At 42.3% G+C, this 18,038-nt stretch overlaps 1 protein-coding gene across 1 annotated transcript in view; it reads left to right on the top strand.

The window, feature by feature from the left end:
* The window catches only part of rp1l1 (retinitis pigmentosa 1 like 1), a 31,281-nt gene extending 13,480 nt beyond the window's left edge, over positions 1 to 17,801 (top strand). The window contains exons 2-4 of the mRNA XM_012964099.2: positions 391 to 1,040; positions 8,769 to 8,940; positions 11,549 to 17,801. Coding sequence (XP_012819553.2) covers positions 405 to 1,040; positions 8,769 to 8,940; positions 11,549 to 16,704 — 5,964 coding nt within the window. The 5' untranslated portion in view covers positions 391 to 404 and the 3' untranslated portion in view covers positions 16,705 to 17,801. The remainder of the gene's footprint in view (positions 1 to 390; positions 1,041 to 8,768; positions 8,941 to 11,548) is intronic.
* The last annotated feature ends 237 nt before the right edge of the window (positions 17,802 to 18,038 follow it).

Raw genomic sequence — 18,038 nt, forward strand, 5'->3', positions numbered from 1 at the left:
TACTCCCACACATACAGTTATCTGGCTCCTTATAAAGAATGACCCTAGTATGAGGGGGGGGGGGAGCCATAGACTGTAAGTTGCATTGGGGCAGGGACTAATGCGAATGATGTATAATCTCTATAAAACTGCTGCAGAATATGCTGGCACAATATAAATAAAGAATAATACTTGCTGCCAAAGTCAATAACCCTTAATATGCAATTGCAATCATTGCCTATAATTGTCTAATTACTGCTGTCTCTGCACTCCATTTCAGACAGGACAGACCAGCCCATGAATACAGCGGTCTCTATGTTCAGCAGCTCTGTATTCATGAGGGTTGGGCAATAAATATCTTATTGGTTGCTATGGCAAAGTCTAAATGTTATCTTTCTACTTTAATTTCAGTCCCAGCGATTACAATGAACAGTCCCACAGGAGATCACTATATGGATACCGTATCCAGTCCTGAGCAGACCCTCCCTATGGTCCCCAGAGGCCATCAGGTCACCGAAGTGGCCCCAGCCAAGAAGATAACATTTTATAAGAGTGGAGACCCTCAGTTTGGGGGAGTCAAAATGGCCATCAGCCATCGTAGTTTCAAAAGTTTCAGCGCTCTCATGGATGATCTCTCCCACCGCGTCCCTTTGCCATTTGGAGTTAGGACCATAACGACACCTCGTGGGACGCACAGCGTTAACAGACTGGAACAGCTGGTAGATGGTGGGAGCTATATATGTTCTGATAAGAAATACGTTCAGCCCATTGCTCCCAGCAAGCCAGGACGCAAGATGGTTGTACAGCGGCCCGGTCCCCCGGCCAGTGCCCGAAAACCAAGTAGGCAAGAACAGCATGAGGATGAATATACTGCAACACACTTCCAGCAAGTTCCCAGGGTGCGCAAGAAAATCACTCTTGTGAAGAATGGAGACCCAACGGTTAGGCGTTCTATTATCCTGAACCGCACCAATGGGCGAAACCTGAGAACATTCCTTGAGGATGCGTCGGATCTCTTGCAATATACCGTGCGGAGACTGTACACTGTAGATGGCAGAAGGGTAAGTTGGTCTATACCAGTGATCCCCAACCAGTGGCTCGGGGGCAACGTGTTGCTCACCAACCCTTTGGATGTTGCTCTCAATGCCCCCAAACCAGTAGTTATTTTTGAATTCCTGACTTGGGGGCAAGTTTTGGTTGAATAAAAACAAGATTTCCTACCAAATAAAGCCCCTGTAAGCTGATAGGGTGCATAGAGGCTGCCTAATAGCCAATCACAGCCCTTATTTGGCTCCTCCATGAACTTTTATGGTGCTTGTGTTGCTCTCCAAGTCTAAAGAAACTTGGCTCACATGTAAGAAAGTTTGGAGACCCTTGGTCTATACATTGGGTACAGTACTGTCCCCTTAATGCTTGTTAATTAAAAAATGTCATAAAATGCAAGCTTGTTGGTTATATCCAGTGCCAGAGGCAAGCTGGGAAAAGAAGCCACCTGAATGGCTCTACGCAGGTGGTGCAATAGGGGTGTGCCAAGCATGAAACCTGTGAGATGGCAGTTTGGGGGGACTTTTTTACTTTTTGGGTTGGTGCCAGATGGGTGGCGTTCCTAGGACCATCTCCTCCTGTGCTTTTAATATCCAGCCCCTAGCCATCTCTGATGTTCTTCCCTGCTCTACCTCATTCTTCATTTAATTTATATACTTACACAGGCCTGTCCCTTCTAGGGATGTCACGCCGGTCTGGGTCCAGGTTGGGAGAGGGCCAGTAAGGGTCAGCACAGATTTAGAATTTATTAAACAAAAATGATATACAAGTTTCATGTGACACAAATTACATCATCACCAATGGACCCACCAGGGGCGGGCCAAGCTGGCCCCCTAGTTCCAGCCCAGATTATGACTGATGACATCACTTACGCTGGCCATACATGCACTGATATTATCATACAAAGCAAGGTTTCATACGATATCCAGTGTGTTTATGGTGGATTGACAAGACAACCAATATCCCAAAAGCCTTGAATACCGGTCATCTAGCTGATTGGCTGGGGCAAAAGATTTTGATCAGGCGCTGTTGAAGCCGCCCAACCAAAAGCTGCTTTTAGGGCTGAATTGTCAGATGGGGTAGAATCCCTATTGTTTTTACCTCCATATCTGCCGATTCAGCCCTGAACGTCCGTGGAGGGTACAAACAACCAATTGTAAATGGGTATGGCCACCTTATGTGTAATTTATAAGAATAACTTTTACAGGATATTCATGTTGTGTCTTATTCTCATTATATATATATATATACATTTAATTGCAACACTAATTTACACTGGGGTGGTGGTGAAGATAATCTGGTTTGCCAAGTGGCTAAGGGCTCTGGTACACGGGGAGATTAGCCTCCCGCGACAAATTTCCCTTGTTGCGGGCGACTAATCCCCGATATGACATCCCACCGGTGAAAATGTAAATTTCCGGTGGGATGGCATACTCGGTGGCGCGATTTGCGGAGATTGCCAAAGTTGCCTCTCGAAGTTGCCTACGGCGCCGCGTATGCCATCCCACCGGCAATTTACATTTTCGCCGGTGGGATGTCATATCGGGGAGATTAGTCGCCCGCAATAAGAGAGATTTGTCGCGGGAGACTAATCTCCCCGTGTGCCAGAGCCCTAAAGGTACTCTACTAGGGCTGTTGGGCTGATTGCTATCAATAAATATTTATTTTGCTTCATTGTCGACAGTTCTACCCAGCCAGCATCTGCTGAGACTCCACCCTCCTTCCCTGAAAGCCATTCCTCCTTACAAAACAGATATATTTAGGTGGTATGTGCTGAGTTCCATGGTAATCCCATTAACGTAACGTAAACGCCCACTGAGGAGTGAGGACCCCATCCGTGACTAAAAGCCAGAAGGTTCAACATCTAGTTTAATAAATGTACAAGTAGGATCTACAGATGTTATATAATAAGATTTTCTTCCTTGGCTTGTATTCTGCCTTACAGAGAAAACTACAGGTTTACACATGAGAACAGGGAAGAGGGAGGCAGGGGAGATGACAGGGTACTTACAGTAAGAGTGCTTAAGCCCCAAGTTATTTCTGAGTCTTTGTTCCAGTCTATAAGCAGTGTCTCCAGCATTACATGAGCAGCAAGCCCTCCCGATAAGTAGATCCTATTACCAGGGAAATACGGTACATTCCTGGAGATATTTATTTATATATGGCGATGTTTCCAAAACTGGATAGAAAAAATATGGTACGATGTAAATACAGAAGCTGCCAAGTGGAAAAAAGTAAGGCATAATGGTAACAAAAGCTTAAGGTGACAATATCTTAAGATGGAAACAAATTTGAAGGTGGTGACAGTAGGGCAAGATGGTAACAGTAGGGCAAGATGGTAACAGTAGGGCAAGATGGTAACAGTAGGGCAAGATGAAGACAGTAGGGCAAGATGGAGACAGTAGGGCAATATGGAGACAGTAGGGCAAGATGGAGACAGTAGGACAAGATGGAGACAGTAGGGCAAGATGGAGACAGTAGGGCAAGATGGAAACAGTAGGGCAAGATCATAACAGTAGAGCAAGATGGAAACAGTAGGGCAAGATGGAGACAGTAGGGCAAGATGGAGACAGTAGGGTAAGATGGAGACAGTAGGGTAAGATGGAGACAGTAGGGTAAGATGGTAACAGTAGGGCAAGATGAAGACAGTAGGGCAAGATGAAGACAGTAGGGCAAGATGGAGACAGTAGGGCAAGATGGAGACAGTAGGGCAAGATGGAGACAGTAGGGCAAGATGGAAACAGTAGGGCAAGATCATAACAGTAGAGCAAGATGGAAACAGTAGGGCAAGATGGAGACAGTAGGGCAAGATGGAGACTGTAGGGTAAGATGGAGACAGTAGGGCAAGATGGAGACAGTAGGGCAAGATGGAGACAGTAGGGTAAGATGGAGACAGTAGGGTAAGATGGAGACAGTAGGGCAAGATGGAGACAGTAGGGTAAGATGGAGACAGTAGGGCAAGATGGAGACAGTAGGGCAAGATTGTAACAGTAGAGCAAGATGGAGACAGTAGGGCAAGATGGAGACTGAAGGGCAAGATGGAGACAGTAGGACAAGATGGAGACAGTAGGGCAAGAAGTCAGCAGTAACACCTTGTATGTGTTCTGCCCATGCAGACATTTAGTTGAAATATAACTCTTGGCCGTCCCTGACAGACAAAAGGGAATGGTACTACATAAACTGAACGGCCAAGAACGGCCATAGTCTGTGTTGACCCTGGTGCCGCCACCACTAAAGACATCCATGTTACTTTTGTAGTCACTGCCAAATAAATATAACAGGGGTTATATAGCAATATGGACCTAATTTGCAGTTGCCCATACCCAAATAAGGTAGCTCTAACTGGTTGATCGGTGTTTGAATAATGAAAGTTGAGTCCAATTGGCAACTGTGGATCAGACAGACTTTTACCCATGTGTACTAGCAGCATTTGGCACTATATTTTTATCTTCTTTTGAACTTAAGAAGTGTCATTGGCGATCAGCATTCTGTGTAATTAGCTTGATCATCAATAATTAACCCTGTGGAAAAGTCTTCGTCAGTCTCCTAAATCAGTTACTAAACTGTGGGGCTTGCCCCATTGGGAGGGCTTGGATCAGTGTCAGGGGAGGCTCAGCCTGAAGGCCATTTGGGATGAGAGTTGGGAAGAATTACTATTTTCTCTCCTAGCTACTCAAGTAAACAATATCTTGAAGGTCAGATAGGGTAAGATGTATTTGATATCCTAGATATTCTTAAAACTATGGGCTAAATGACTGATATGTCAATGGTTTCCTATATCTCTAACCTTGTTGTTAGCTAAAGGTCCCCATACACAGGCCGATTGTAGCTGCCAATACTGGTCTCTTGGACCGATTCAGCAGCTTATCGGCCCGTGTAGGGGCAGCAACAACTGGCCTGCCCAACCAACAACTGGCCTGAAATCGGCCAGATATCGATCGGGCAGGTTAAAAAATTCAGTCGGATCGGGAACCGCATCGGCTCGTTGATGCGGTCCCCGAACCGACTGCGCCCTTAACAGTCATTATAATTTGATCGTTTGGCCCCCGTAGGTGGGGATATCGGGAGAAGATCCGCTCGCTTGGCGACCTCACCAGGCAAGCAGATCGTTAGGTGTATGACCACCTTAAAACGAGCTTTACCAACGGTTAAAACTTCAAGGAGAACTCTAACAAAGTCCACTCTCCTGAACCTTGAAAAACTGGCCTGTTTCAGTCTAAATCCTGTGCCGCCCATCACTGCCTAGTGCTTCTGTTCTCTTAGGCCCACTTGCAGGCAGTCAGATTGCAGCTTTTGTTGTTACTCTGTGCCTTTCCCTGTATGGGGGCTGTAAAATGATTTTGCTATAGGGCCCAATAACTTCTAGTTGGGCCATTGTGCAGTGTGTTTACTGGTCACGTTACTTTGCGGTGCTGGAAATTCCATGGCATTACCAGATTAGGCATGTTTAACTTCTAATCAGGCTTTGTTCTCTGGGATTTGACGCACTCAAAGCTTCGGCTCAGTTATATTGTGTTACCTGCAGGAAGCCAATTATTACACTTTGTGGCCTACATAACATATTGATAGTGTTTCATGGGGGATTGTTGGCCAACCAAGAAGGTCCATTAATAAACCCACATTAGTGTTTGACATTCGCCTTACCTTTATATTCTTATTAGTAAAACCATTGGCTGTGGCATATATACATATGGGTCATATTGGGTTTGACTGCTCCGACTAATTGGTGATGCAAATAAGAGAGTTGGTAACATGTACTTCTGCATAGTAACAGTCAACTAGGAAGTGGTAGGGCATAAGGCCCATATGGGTCCCTACACACATTTGCCCCAAGGCATTAGGCCAGTTCTGTGCCCCCCAAATCATGGAATTGAGGGCCACTAACTTTCACAGTTGGCAGTTGTATTCAAAGACTTAATCAGTCCTCTAGAGGTTCCAATAATATGAAAAATAGCATATTCTAGGAACATATTATGAAAAATGCAGTTAATAATGTACCCCTTACTGTAAACTATAAGAATATTAGCAGTCACTGAGGGGTTCTGTGCCCATATAAAGGCACAAGGCTGCAGGCTGAGTTATACAGGGAACTCTGAGTATCACTCATGTATTATAAGGGATAATGTATCCCCTACTGTAAATGATAAGGATATTAGCAGTCACTGAGGGGTTCTGTGCCCATATAAAGGCACAAGGCTGCAGGCTGAGTTATACAGGGAACTCTGAGTATCACTCATGTATTATAAGGGATAATGTACCCCCTACTGTAAATGATAAGGATATTAGCAGTCACTGAGGGGTTCTGTGCCCATATAAAGGCACAAGGCTGCAGGCTGAGTTATACAGGGAACTCTGAGTATCACTCATGTATTATAAGGGATAATGTACCCCCTACTGTAAATGATAAGGATATTAGCAGTCACTGAGGGGTTCTGTGCCCATATAAAGGCACAAGGCTACAGGCTGAGTTATACAGGGAACTCTGAGTATCACTCATGTATTATAAGGGATAATGTACCCCCTACTGTAAATGATAAGGATATTAGCAGTCACTGAGGGGTTCTGTGTCCATATAAAGGCACAAGGCTGCAGGCTGAGTTATACAGGGAACTCTGAGTATCACTCATGTATTATAAGGGATAATGTACCCCCTACTGTAAATGATAAGGATATTAGCAGTCACTGAGGGGTTCTGTGCCCATATAAAGGCACAAGGCTGCAGGCTGAGTTATACAGGGAACTCTGAGTATCACTCATGTATTATAAGGGATAATGTACCCCCTACTGTAAATGATAAGGATATTAGCAGTCACTGAGGGGTTCTGTGCCCATATAAAGGCACAAGGCTGCAGGCTGAGTTATACAGGGAACAAAGAGGAGAAGCCTGCAGGTTTAGGTATGGAGGCTGTGCAAACTGTACATTACTTAACAGTACTTGAGCTATTTAGGGACTATTTGCCTACTCAGAGTTACATGAATATGTATCCCTGAGACCAAGCCACTCTTACAGTATGTCAAAGGACATGTTGAGTTTGTAGTTACATCTTTATAAACATTATGATAGAGGTTACCATGAATTATACAGAACCAAAAAAAGAATATTTACTTCTAAATTCCCCTTCTATATTTTTTTATAAACATTGTATGCCCTATTACTTGCTACTAATATAAAATAATAATCCTATTAATATATTATTAATCTTAATAGTGGCGTTAATAATTGCTGTATTTGTCACTTTACACAGTTGCTAAAATATTGGATAAAACTGTCGTTGACACACATTGTAATATTGTTTAGAAATAAATGTGATGAGCGTTTACATTTTGCTTCATTTAGCCTCTTAGCTTAACTAAATCTAAGCCCTTTCACTTGTTCTAACATATATAATGGTTTTGGCCTGAACCAAATGGAAAGCCTTTATCTAAGGGTCGCCTAATCGACGTCATGGCTTCTAAAATCCTTATATTTTTATGTAAGTTATTTAGGGTTACTTGGTTTATGTCTAGTGGTTGAGCGGTGACTCTGTGGATGAGGCCTCCATTTATCTGGAAGATGTGGAACATTTGCTCCGGGCATTACTGGACATAGTGGACCGGTTTGGGGATAAGTTGTGGCTAAAGGTGAATGGCCAGAAGTCCACAATTATACCAGCTGGTAGCCAGTCCATCAGTGGTATCCCAAACAGATTTAAGGTTGTGTAACACCTTGGCTTACTGGTGTGGAAGTGTCCCATCAGATTTGGCAACTGGTTTGATTTCCCCTTAACAGTGAATAAAGGTCCCCATACACGGGCTGATTGTAGCTGCCGATTAGACCGATTCGGGCCTGCCCAACCGATATCTGGCCTGAAATCAGGCAGGTTAAAAAATTTAGTCGCATCGGCTCATTGATGCAGTCCCGATTGCGCCTGTTTAGATCGTTTGGCCCCAGGGTCAAATGACTGAATTAGACTAAATTCACCCAATATCGTCCACCCATAGGTGCGGATATCGGGAGAAGATCCGCTTGCTTGGCAAACTCGCCAAGTGAGCAGATTTTGATGTGTATGGGCACCTTTACTTTGGTTCCCCCGTTTCCCCCCATCTATCATTTTTGCCGAGGTGGATTTCATGGTCTCTTCCTAGGGCATAATAAGCAGCCATGTGTTAGATTAAAACACTGAGAACTCTTGGGCTTCCTTACTTTTTTTGAACTACTTAAGGTGGCCTTACATGCACAGATCTGAGTCCTTCAGACTGATGTATGGGCACCCCTGATGGGCCTACCCGACCAATATCTGACTCAAATAAAATGGAACAGTAGTCGCCTGTCCTCAGCCTTCCTTCAGCCTGCATCCTCCCAATCCCACAATTCCCTGCTGCACATGTAATGTCAGTAAGGAAAGGAACATCCCAGTGCAATGCATTGTGGGTTATGTAGTTCCTGCATGCTGTCTGTAAGCTGTGGGGAAGTTGTTACAATTTGTAACATCAGTGTTTTAGTCCCTCCTCCCCTGCCGGGATTTCAAATGATGCAGAAAGAGAAGAACAGTTTTGCAGCTGGATTTCAGTATATAAATGGGATTTATTCCTACTGTATGAAGGAACAGATTACAGGGATAGGGATATTAGGGGTTTCTGATTTGTGTGGGGCTCTCAGTATCTCAAAATGCCAGATACATCATTGTACAATTGCCCATTACTAAATAGCACTGCTGAGCCAGGCTTGCTGGGAGTTGTGTAACCTGTGTCTTCGTTAATTCCAGATTGAAACCATCCAAGCCCTGTTACAAGTCCCGAGCATCCTCGTCTGCGTCGGACGGGAACCCTTTAAACCAATCCATCTGGAAAATGTCAGGAAAAGCGTTGCCGAAAAGCTTCCAGGCCTCCGATCCCACCAGGCGGTTACTAGTGAGACCATGGACAATAAAAAGAATGGTGAGTTTTCTAATTCCCCAGTTCTATGGGGGCAACTGCAGTAACTGGTGCAATTATATACAAACACCTTATATGTATCCGCTCATTACAGGCCTTATCTTTAAATCAGTAAAGGTAAAACCCACCTAGATATGAGAAGCTACTTGTCCTATTAGTACTGGACCTGTTATCCAGAATGCTTGGGACCCAGGGTTTTCCAGATAAGGGGTCTCTCCATAATTGGATCTCCATAACCTAAGTCTGCTAAAAATTATTTAAATATTAAATAAACCCAATAGGATTGTTCTGCCCCCAATAAGGGGGTAAATAAACCAGTACCTGTACTTGATCCCAACTAAGATATAATTACCCCTTATTGGGGCAGAACAGCCCTATTGGGTTTATTTAATGGTTAAATGATTCCCTTTTCTCTGTAATAATAAAACAGTACCTGTACTTTATCCCAACTAAGATATAATTACCCCTTATTGGGGCAGAACAGCCCTATTGGGTTTATTTAATGGTTAAATGATTCCCTTTTCTCTGTAATAATAAAACAGTACCTGTACTTGATCCCAACTAAGATATAATTACCCCTTATTGGGGGCAGAACAGCCCTATTGGGTTTATTTAATGGTTAAATGATTCCCTTTTCTCTGTAATAATAAAACAGTACCTGTACTTGATCCCAACTAAGATATAATTACCCCTTATTGGGGCAGAACAGCCCTATTGGGTTTATTTAATGGTTAAATGATTCCCTTTTCTCTGTAATAATAAAACAGTACCTGTACTTGATCCCAACTAAGATATAATTACCCCTTATTGGGGGCAGAACAGCCCTATTGGGTTTAAATGATGGTTAAATTATTTTTAGTAGACTTAAGGTATGGAGATCCAAATTACAGAAAGATCCTTTATAACAGGTCCTATATACCATATTTAAAAAGCTTTCGCACTGTAAATAAAAAAAAGAAATCACAATTTTGTTTGCACATTAAATCCCCAGTCTTATCCAGCTTTATAAATATAAACACGAGAAGGGCAAATATGTTCACTGTGCGAATTTTATAAATGACCCCCTCTATGAGTAGCCTGTATTCCCCCAGCCAAGACTCCATTTCCCATAATGCCATGTTCAGCATACAGGAGTGTGCAAGGCATTGTGGGAATTGTAGTCTTGGCTGGAGTAGAGCTGGTTTATACCTTACTATGGTATGGGCTCTTAAAGTGGTGGTTCACATTTTAGTATGTTATAGAATGGCGAATGCTAAGCAACTTTTCAATTGGTCTTCATTTTTAAAAAAAAAAAATTTATGTTTTTTTTTAATTATTTGCCTTCTTCTGCTGACTCTTTGCAACTTTCAAATGGGGGTCACTGACCCCGGCAGCCAAAAAAACTATTTCTCTTTGAGCCTCCAGTTTTATTGTTACTTTTTATAACTTATTTTTCTGTTCAGGCCCTCTCCTATTTATAAACCATTCTCTCATTCAAACCACTCCCTGGTTGTTAAAGTAATTTGGGTCCTAGCAACCAGATGCAGGGCCCCTATGCCTGTTCTGTATGGGTGGCCCGTCCCAGTGTCACAGCTCATCATGTTTATGGCGTTAGATTACTGAATGATGCTAATGTGCCCCCCGACTCACTCGCGCAGGGAAATGCACCGTCAGATGTTAAACCTGTTTGTTTTGCTTGGGATCATCTGAAAGGCATTTACTGCTATTCCCTTTGGGTTTTAGTACCCAGAGTTAATCCAGGAGTCCATAAAGCAATGTCTGATCCCCGACAGGTAGGAACTTGTAACATCAAAGGTACCTCGAGATAAACTTAGAAAGTACCATTAACATGTATCTCAAGTGTAGCAAAGACTAAAGCAAATAATGGCTTTCAAGTGGGTGTATGTATAAAATTATACACAGGGAACTCTGAGTATCACTCATGTATTATAAGGGATAATGTACCCCCTACTGTAAATGATAAGGATATTAGCAGTCACTGAGGGGTTCTGTGCCCATATAAAGGCACAAGGCTGCAGGCTGAGTTATACAGGGAACTCTGAGTATCACTCATGTATTATAAGGGATAATGTACCCCCTACTGTAAATGATAAGGATATTAGCAGTCACTGAGGGGTTCTGTGCCCATATAAAGGCACAAGGCTGCAGGCTGAGTTATACAGGGAACTCTGAGTATCACTCATGTATTATAAGGGATAATGTACCCCCTACTGTAAATGATAAGGATATTAGCAGTCACTGAGGGGTTCTGTGCCCATATAAAGGCACAAGGCTGCAGGCTGAGTTATACAGGGAACTCTGAGTATCTCTGAGTACTCTCATGTATTTTAAGGGATAAGTTCATTGACCAAGGCACAAGGCCAATGGGCAAGGTTTGTGGAACACCAACGATCTCATTAGATGACTCCACTGGAGTCATATACTGAACATGTTCCCAAAGTTTAATTTGTATCTTTCCTTTAGAAATCCGCAGCAAACCCCAAGGTAGTACATGATATTAATTTATAGCTTCCCATAAAACATAATGTATGAATGAAAATAACATTTGAAAACAACATTTTAATGCTATTTTTCTTTTCTTTTTTTCTTACTGCACATCATGGTGATCCAGTAAACTTTGGGCTGAAAGCTAAAAAAAGCGTCATTCATCCACGGACGGCATCCAGCGGCAAGTCCAGGCTATCATTGTCATCTGAGAAGTCCTACCCAAGCGCCCTCAACATGTCCCCGCTGAATAGCGGCTATGCGTCTTTCTCCAAGCCGTGCCCGCATACAAAATCCGACGACAGTTCCCATTCCTTAGTCAATGAAGATATTGAGAAAAGAGTTCATGTCAATAAGGACGGCAGCCTTTCAGTAGAGATGAAGGTACGTTTCCGCTTGTTGAACGAAGAAACGCTTCAGTGGTCAACGCAGATTAAAAAATCCAGCAATGCGGGGAAGAACAAATGCGAACAACTGTGCTTATGTGACGAGGATGAAACGGCGACCAAGAAAGATATGAACCCTGAGCTTTTTTCCGAAACAGATGAATCTTTTTACCCCTGTGACGGTGAGTCCTACAGCTCAAAGCCCAATGATGAAGAACTGGAAGATGTCTGTTGTGCCCATTGTGGATTGCAATGTCAAGAATATGATATTTGGAAAAACCCCTTGCACGTTAACCAGCAGCAAGACTATACCAATAGGGGTAGCTGGCAGACTCGATCATCTGTCTCTAGCTCCTCTTCACATAAGCGAGTAATATGCAATCAAAAGACATCGATAGACAGCCTCCATAGGACTTCTTCTGAAGAGTATACCGAGCGCATTGTGCACAGGTCTGCACATTATTCGGAAACTAAAGAACACGGAGAGACTAGGGTGACATACTCTGCAGTAAGTCAATGCACCAGTTGCAGTGGACAATCTACTGCTGCTTCTAACAGAGACATTAACACAGGGGAGAAACAAAGAAAGTCAAGGTCTAGTTTAAAAACAGAAAATTCTTGGCAAAATAACACTGCAATGGAAGATGCTAAAGGGTCAGTTAATATGAAAAGCCAAAGTGCCAGTATTGAAGAGTGGAGCGAGTTATCCCCAACACCATCTTCCAGCCATGAGATAAATAAAGATGACTGTAGCCAAAAAGTTAGTGTACTGTCCCCATCTCCAGTTCGGTATAGTAGAGGCAGTCATAGGAAAGTGAAGAAGAGAGTGAGTGCTGAAACAATCAGTAGCCAATCAAATTTAAGCCTAAGGGTGGGCGAAAGGCAGGAGAGTCCTAGTATGTCTGCACAAAAGAACCTTCTTGGTATCTCAAATGTCAATAACGATTGTGAGGAAATGTCCTTAAGTAGTTCCCCAAAGCAGCTCCTGGAGCGCAACAGAAGTAGCAATGATGAAATAGACAGTGGCCAGGAGAATGGACCTGTGAGAATGGGTCTCAGTGACTGTGAAAAGTGTTCAACAAAGTCTTCACGCCACTCCATCACTCATGAAAAGAGGAGAGTTGGAAAAGATCCTCCCAGTTCCTCGTGCTCTTCAATTAATCAACAGGACAATGACAGTATTCACAGGCATGATAATAATATCCCTAACCAATGTGAGATGGCCTCAGAGCTGCAGGGGTCTTGTTCTTCTATCAGATCAGAAACACAGCAGGTCAATCTGCAGGCTCAAAATTCATTTCACTCTGTTTCATCTTTAACTGAATCTACATTATCTCACAATCAAGAAGGACAACCAATTACAAAGAGCCCTGTTTGCAGTGATAACAATGCGGTGTGTAAACCAGAAGATGACAAAATGTCGGGACCAGTAGAAGGCAGAAATACCAGTCAAATAAGTAAATCACGTTCATCAAGCATATCACAGTCAGCCAGCTCTAGACACAATTGTATGAGCTTTCCAAAAACCGGGAAACCTTGCAGTGCCAGTTCAAGGGTCTCTTCAGTTTGTGATAAAGAAAGTAAAAATGCAGAATCCACCGACAATAATTCAACCAACGATGAAGAGAGTCAAGTATCTCAGCAGAACACAAAACGAAGCATCCAAAATGGAAACGTTTCTAATAAAGGCTCAGACTGTGAACATAACTCGGCTTTTAGCCCTTCCCCACCAAAAGGTAAGCCAAGTCAGAGGCAACGAAGATCATCAGCATTCAAATACTCCTGTAGCAGTGAATGCAGCGACCCAGAAAAGGTTATAAATGGTGTAAATCCTGGTTGCCCAGGGTCCACTACCTCAGCATCAAAGGGTATTTTGGCAGGTAATGGAAGCAGGGAGAGACAAAGTTCAATGAAGAGTAATAACAGTGCTGAGGAAATGTCAAATCACAAGAAAAGAAAAGACAGTTCTAGTTCTTCAAAGAGAAAATTCAAAAAGGAATCTTTGGACTCTGACAAAATAAGCAGAGAGATCCACCCTTCGGCACTGCCAAATGTAACCTCGGAAGAAGTGGTTCATGAGTGGCTTAGGAAAATCCCCTCTCGGACAATAGTTGTTGATTATGAAGTAGAAGAATGTCCGACAAAAGTAGGCGAGGAGACCCAAACTGCAGATCCACAGCCAGAAACCGATAAGCCAGAAGAAGAAGGGAATACAGACAAAGATGCTGAGAATGAGATGCCAAAAAGCTGCCAAGTTCAGGAGGAAACAACAGATGAAGAAAATTGCACCAGTGATATAAATAATATACCAGACACAAATACATGCAACAAAGAGCAAAAAGAAGACACATTACTATCAAATAGGATAGAAGCCAATGATGACAACGGTACTATCACAGCAGTACCTCTCTGTGATGAAAAAATAGTCCCAAATACCATACACAATTCTGTGCAAATAATGAAGGCACTCTTAAGACCTTTACAGGAATCCAAGTTTGACCGTTCAAATAGTTTACCCGAAGTATCTCCTTCTATGGGACGAAAACTAAGTAACTCGGCAAAGGTACTGATCTCTTGTCTTGTAAATCTTCAGCTTCTAGATGAAGGCACAACAGATTGCAGGGTAGAGTCAAACACTTCAAATAAACCAAAATATACTGAGTTGTTGAACATATTACAGGATCTGTGGACAAAAGCTCCGGAAAACAAATGTTTAAAGAAGACAAAATCTGGAAAGCATTTTTCCAGGGAGGATGAAGTAACTCCCGCTTCATCTTCTGGAGTTGATGTCAATAGTGCTTATGATGGCTCTGGTGACGGCAGTATTACAGGTGGTGGAGATTCTACAGGTATAGCTGAAAAAGCTGATGAAAGCAAACTGTCTATAACTCCCAGTGATTTAGACAATAAAACTAACGATAGTCAACTTACAGAAATAACCGAAGCAACATCTGGAACTTTGGAAGTAGAAAATGAACAATGTACTCAGAAGGACACACCAGTCCTGGTTGGAGGACCATCTGCTTGTCTTGATGAGACTGACACACACCTTGTAGATGAAAATATGAACGAGAAAGTTATAGAAGACCATAAAAGTGACATTGTCGAAAGTGAGCCAACAAATTATGCCGATAACATGAATAACGTCAATGAAGAAATAACAGAAAATATCGAGCATACGGAACAAAGAAACAACACCATGAACATCCCTAGTCAAACTGAAAACAGCCCAGAGTCCAATGAATCCAACACTGAGGAAACTAATGGGATCAGTTCACAAAGTGATGTCCAGTCCACCATCATTTCCACTTCTGATTCAAATGGCAAAAAAGACGACAAACAGTTAAATGAGGCGGATCCCATCTGGGCACTAAAGCTGCTGAGAAAAATCGAGAATGAATTTATGACCCATTATGTGGATGCAATGCATGAATTCAAGGTTAGGTGGAACTTAGAACATGATGAAAACCTGGATGAAATGATCTCTGAGCTTAAAAACGACGTAGGTCAAAGGATTCAGAAAAGTATTGCAAATGAATTGAAAAAAATTAAAAGTAGGGCTGGGCAGAAGATGCCGAGACCTCCGGATGACCGTTCAAGGCGGAGGTCTTCTCTTCAAGCGGATGAAAGGAGGAAACGCTTGCAAACAATGCACAAAAGATCGGCTATGCAGCTTGCCAATGGGGACAAAAATAAGGATCTTGGGACAAATGATACTTCGTGTGAAACTGATGAAGAAGACCTAACGTTTAGTGCTTCGTTTGGCAACGATGCCAATGGACTTCAAGATGATGATGAATTCTGCCCATGTGAAACATGTATAAAAAAGAAGAAAGCTTTGAAATCAGCTCAGCCCAAAGTGGTGGTATCTGATGCCCCCATCACGCGAGCTTTTGACCTTCAGCAGATTCTAAAGATGAAGAAGGAGAACAACCTACAACCAGAAGAGAAAGCAGTCAGTGAAAATGCTTGTTCTACTGAGAATGAAAATGGTTTAGGTGAAGAGGAAAGTGAAAATGGTGAGGAGGACTCCTCTAGTAGATTAGAAGAACAAGAGTCAAAACTAAGCTTAAATCCTTCTAATGATGAAAATGAAGCTGATGAAATCAATGAAGGACCATCCATTGTTGTGGAAAATGGAGAGTGCAGTGATGTCCCCGATGCTGATAAAGACCTAGATGCTGAAACTAACAATAATGAAAGTATGGAGAATGAAACAGAAGATGCTGCAATGGACAAGGAAGAGACATGTTCTGAGATTGGACATGTTAGCTACAAATCGATGAGCAGGGGAAGCTCAGCAGAGAGTAGGAGCAATGGAGTCAGTCAAAATGAGCAGCAAAGTGACCAGGAAAACAACAATTCGGATATAAAAGAAGATGACATAGATACAGCATCAGCAGTTGAACAGGAAGAGACAAAAGAGAACATAGAGGACACGGGAGAGACAGAAGAAACAGAAGGAAGTGGCCTAGAAGAAAGCTCAGGCAATGAAAAACATGGAGATGAAGATGAAATAGAAGTGAGTAGTGCCGAAGAAAATGGCCACCAGGGAAATCAGGAAAATAACTTACATTTGCAGAAATCTCGCATTGCTCAGGTTTCTCTCATAACTCACCAGGGCTCTGTAGATGATCCAGATGAAGCTGAAACAGCAGAGACATCACCTAATGGTGATTTAGACAGTCCAGACAGCAAGAAAACTCAGATGTACCCTGATAGTTCTTCTGAGGAGGATATTGCATCCTCAGGGGGGGCAAGCCCTGTTGATGGGCATAAAAATGGAACTGTTGAGGAAAAACACGTGAAACCTCAGGGAAGCATAGGAGAAAGTCCAAACAACCTGGAACAGACACCAAGGGAAGATAATATCAGTGAAGATGAATTTGACTTTTAGGTGCTCATTTATTCATCTTTCTTGATGTAGTTCATTATTACATTTCTACAAATGGTAAAACAATATGTATATAATAGTTTTATAACTGCTGAGTACATATTTATTTTAGTACTATTTTCATATTCAAGGACAACTAAAAGCTGCAACCGGTTTATTATATAAAGACTTACTTGAAATACAACTGCTTTTACTGAGGCAAGGCTTTTAGTAGATGATGGAGATGTTACATACTTAAAGCTATGTGTCTTAGTGGAACCATGGGCTGATCTTCTGTTCAACACAGCACCAAACCCACTCACTAGATTATGTACAGTATATTATGACGACTGGTGTGTTCATGGGAAGTTTTAAAAGCCATTGGTCATTGGCTTAATTACATTTTTACTAATACTCAGGATCCAATGTGCTGGGGATGGCTCTGACTAGAGCAGGCAGAAGATATGGACCCTGCTTCTCCAAAAGTTGAGTTTTTGCTTATTATTCCCTAAAAAAGTACTGTGCTTTGGACAAAACAAAGTGCCATGCCCAGGATATTGGTTCACAGAAATGGCTGCCATGGTCCCAAGTTGGAATTGTATGTTTCGATATCAGTGTAAGATCAGAATAAGGCCTGAAGAAGATCACACCAGTCATAGCCCAAATCCCTTAAGGCTTCTCTATGGTAAACTATAGCCTCAGTTAAAGAAAAAAAAGACAAATGTCCATCCAACTCACAGAGTCCCTCAGTTTGTTCTACGTCTTTCTGTTCTATAATGTTTTTTTTCCACCTATAATTTATCTAATAAGAATGTGGAAAATTCCAAGAACCCTGTCGTATAGTGTTAATGTATGCTGACTTATAATACAGTATTATTAGGCCTGGTGCTTGGACTCTATGGGAAGGAAACTGCACCCCCATTGGCTCAGCCGTGCAGCCTAGAATGCTGGGAAACAGACTAATCCAGAGTATTTATATATTTTATGCAGAGATTTATCTCCAGATGTACTGTAAGCTACAAGACAGCCTTGTTATAAAGCACTTTATCACCTGTAACTGAATGGGGCATATTTACATTTGCACTAAAAACAATAATAAAAAAAAAAAACGTTAAACACCACAGCGTCTTTGTATTGAGATGAAGAACTATTGTGTGATGTTGGTTAGAAGGCCAGGGCTACAGGGGTGGATACCTCTCCCAGCTCTTCAGTCTGGTTCTCTGAGATTGCATTACCTTGTCCTGCTGTCCATGTCCTGTCCTTCTCTCTCCACTTGTCCTTCTGTCACAATTTGGCCCTACTTTGTCCATTTTGTTCTGTTTTGTCTATTTTTTGTTACTGTCTCCACTCCATCTTGT

The sequence above is a fragment of the Xenopus tropicalis genome, chromosome 5 (assembly GCF_000004195.4).
Source record: "Xenopus tropicalis strain Nigerian chromosome 5, UCB_Xtro_10.0, whole genome shotgun sequence".
NCBI classification, from domain to species: Eukaryota; Metazoa; Chordata; class Amphibia; order Anura; family Pipidae; genus Xenopus; species Xenopus tropicalis.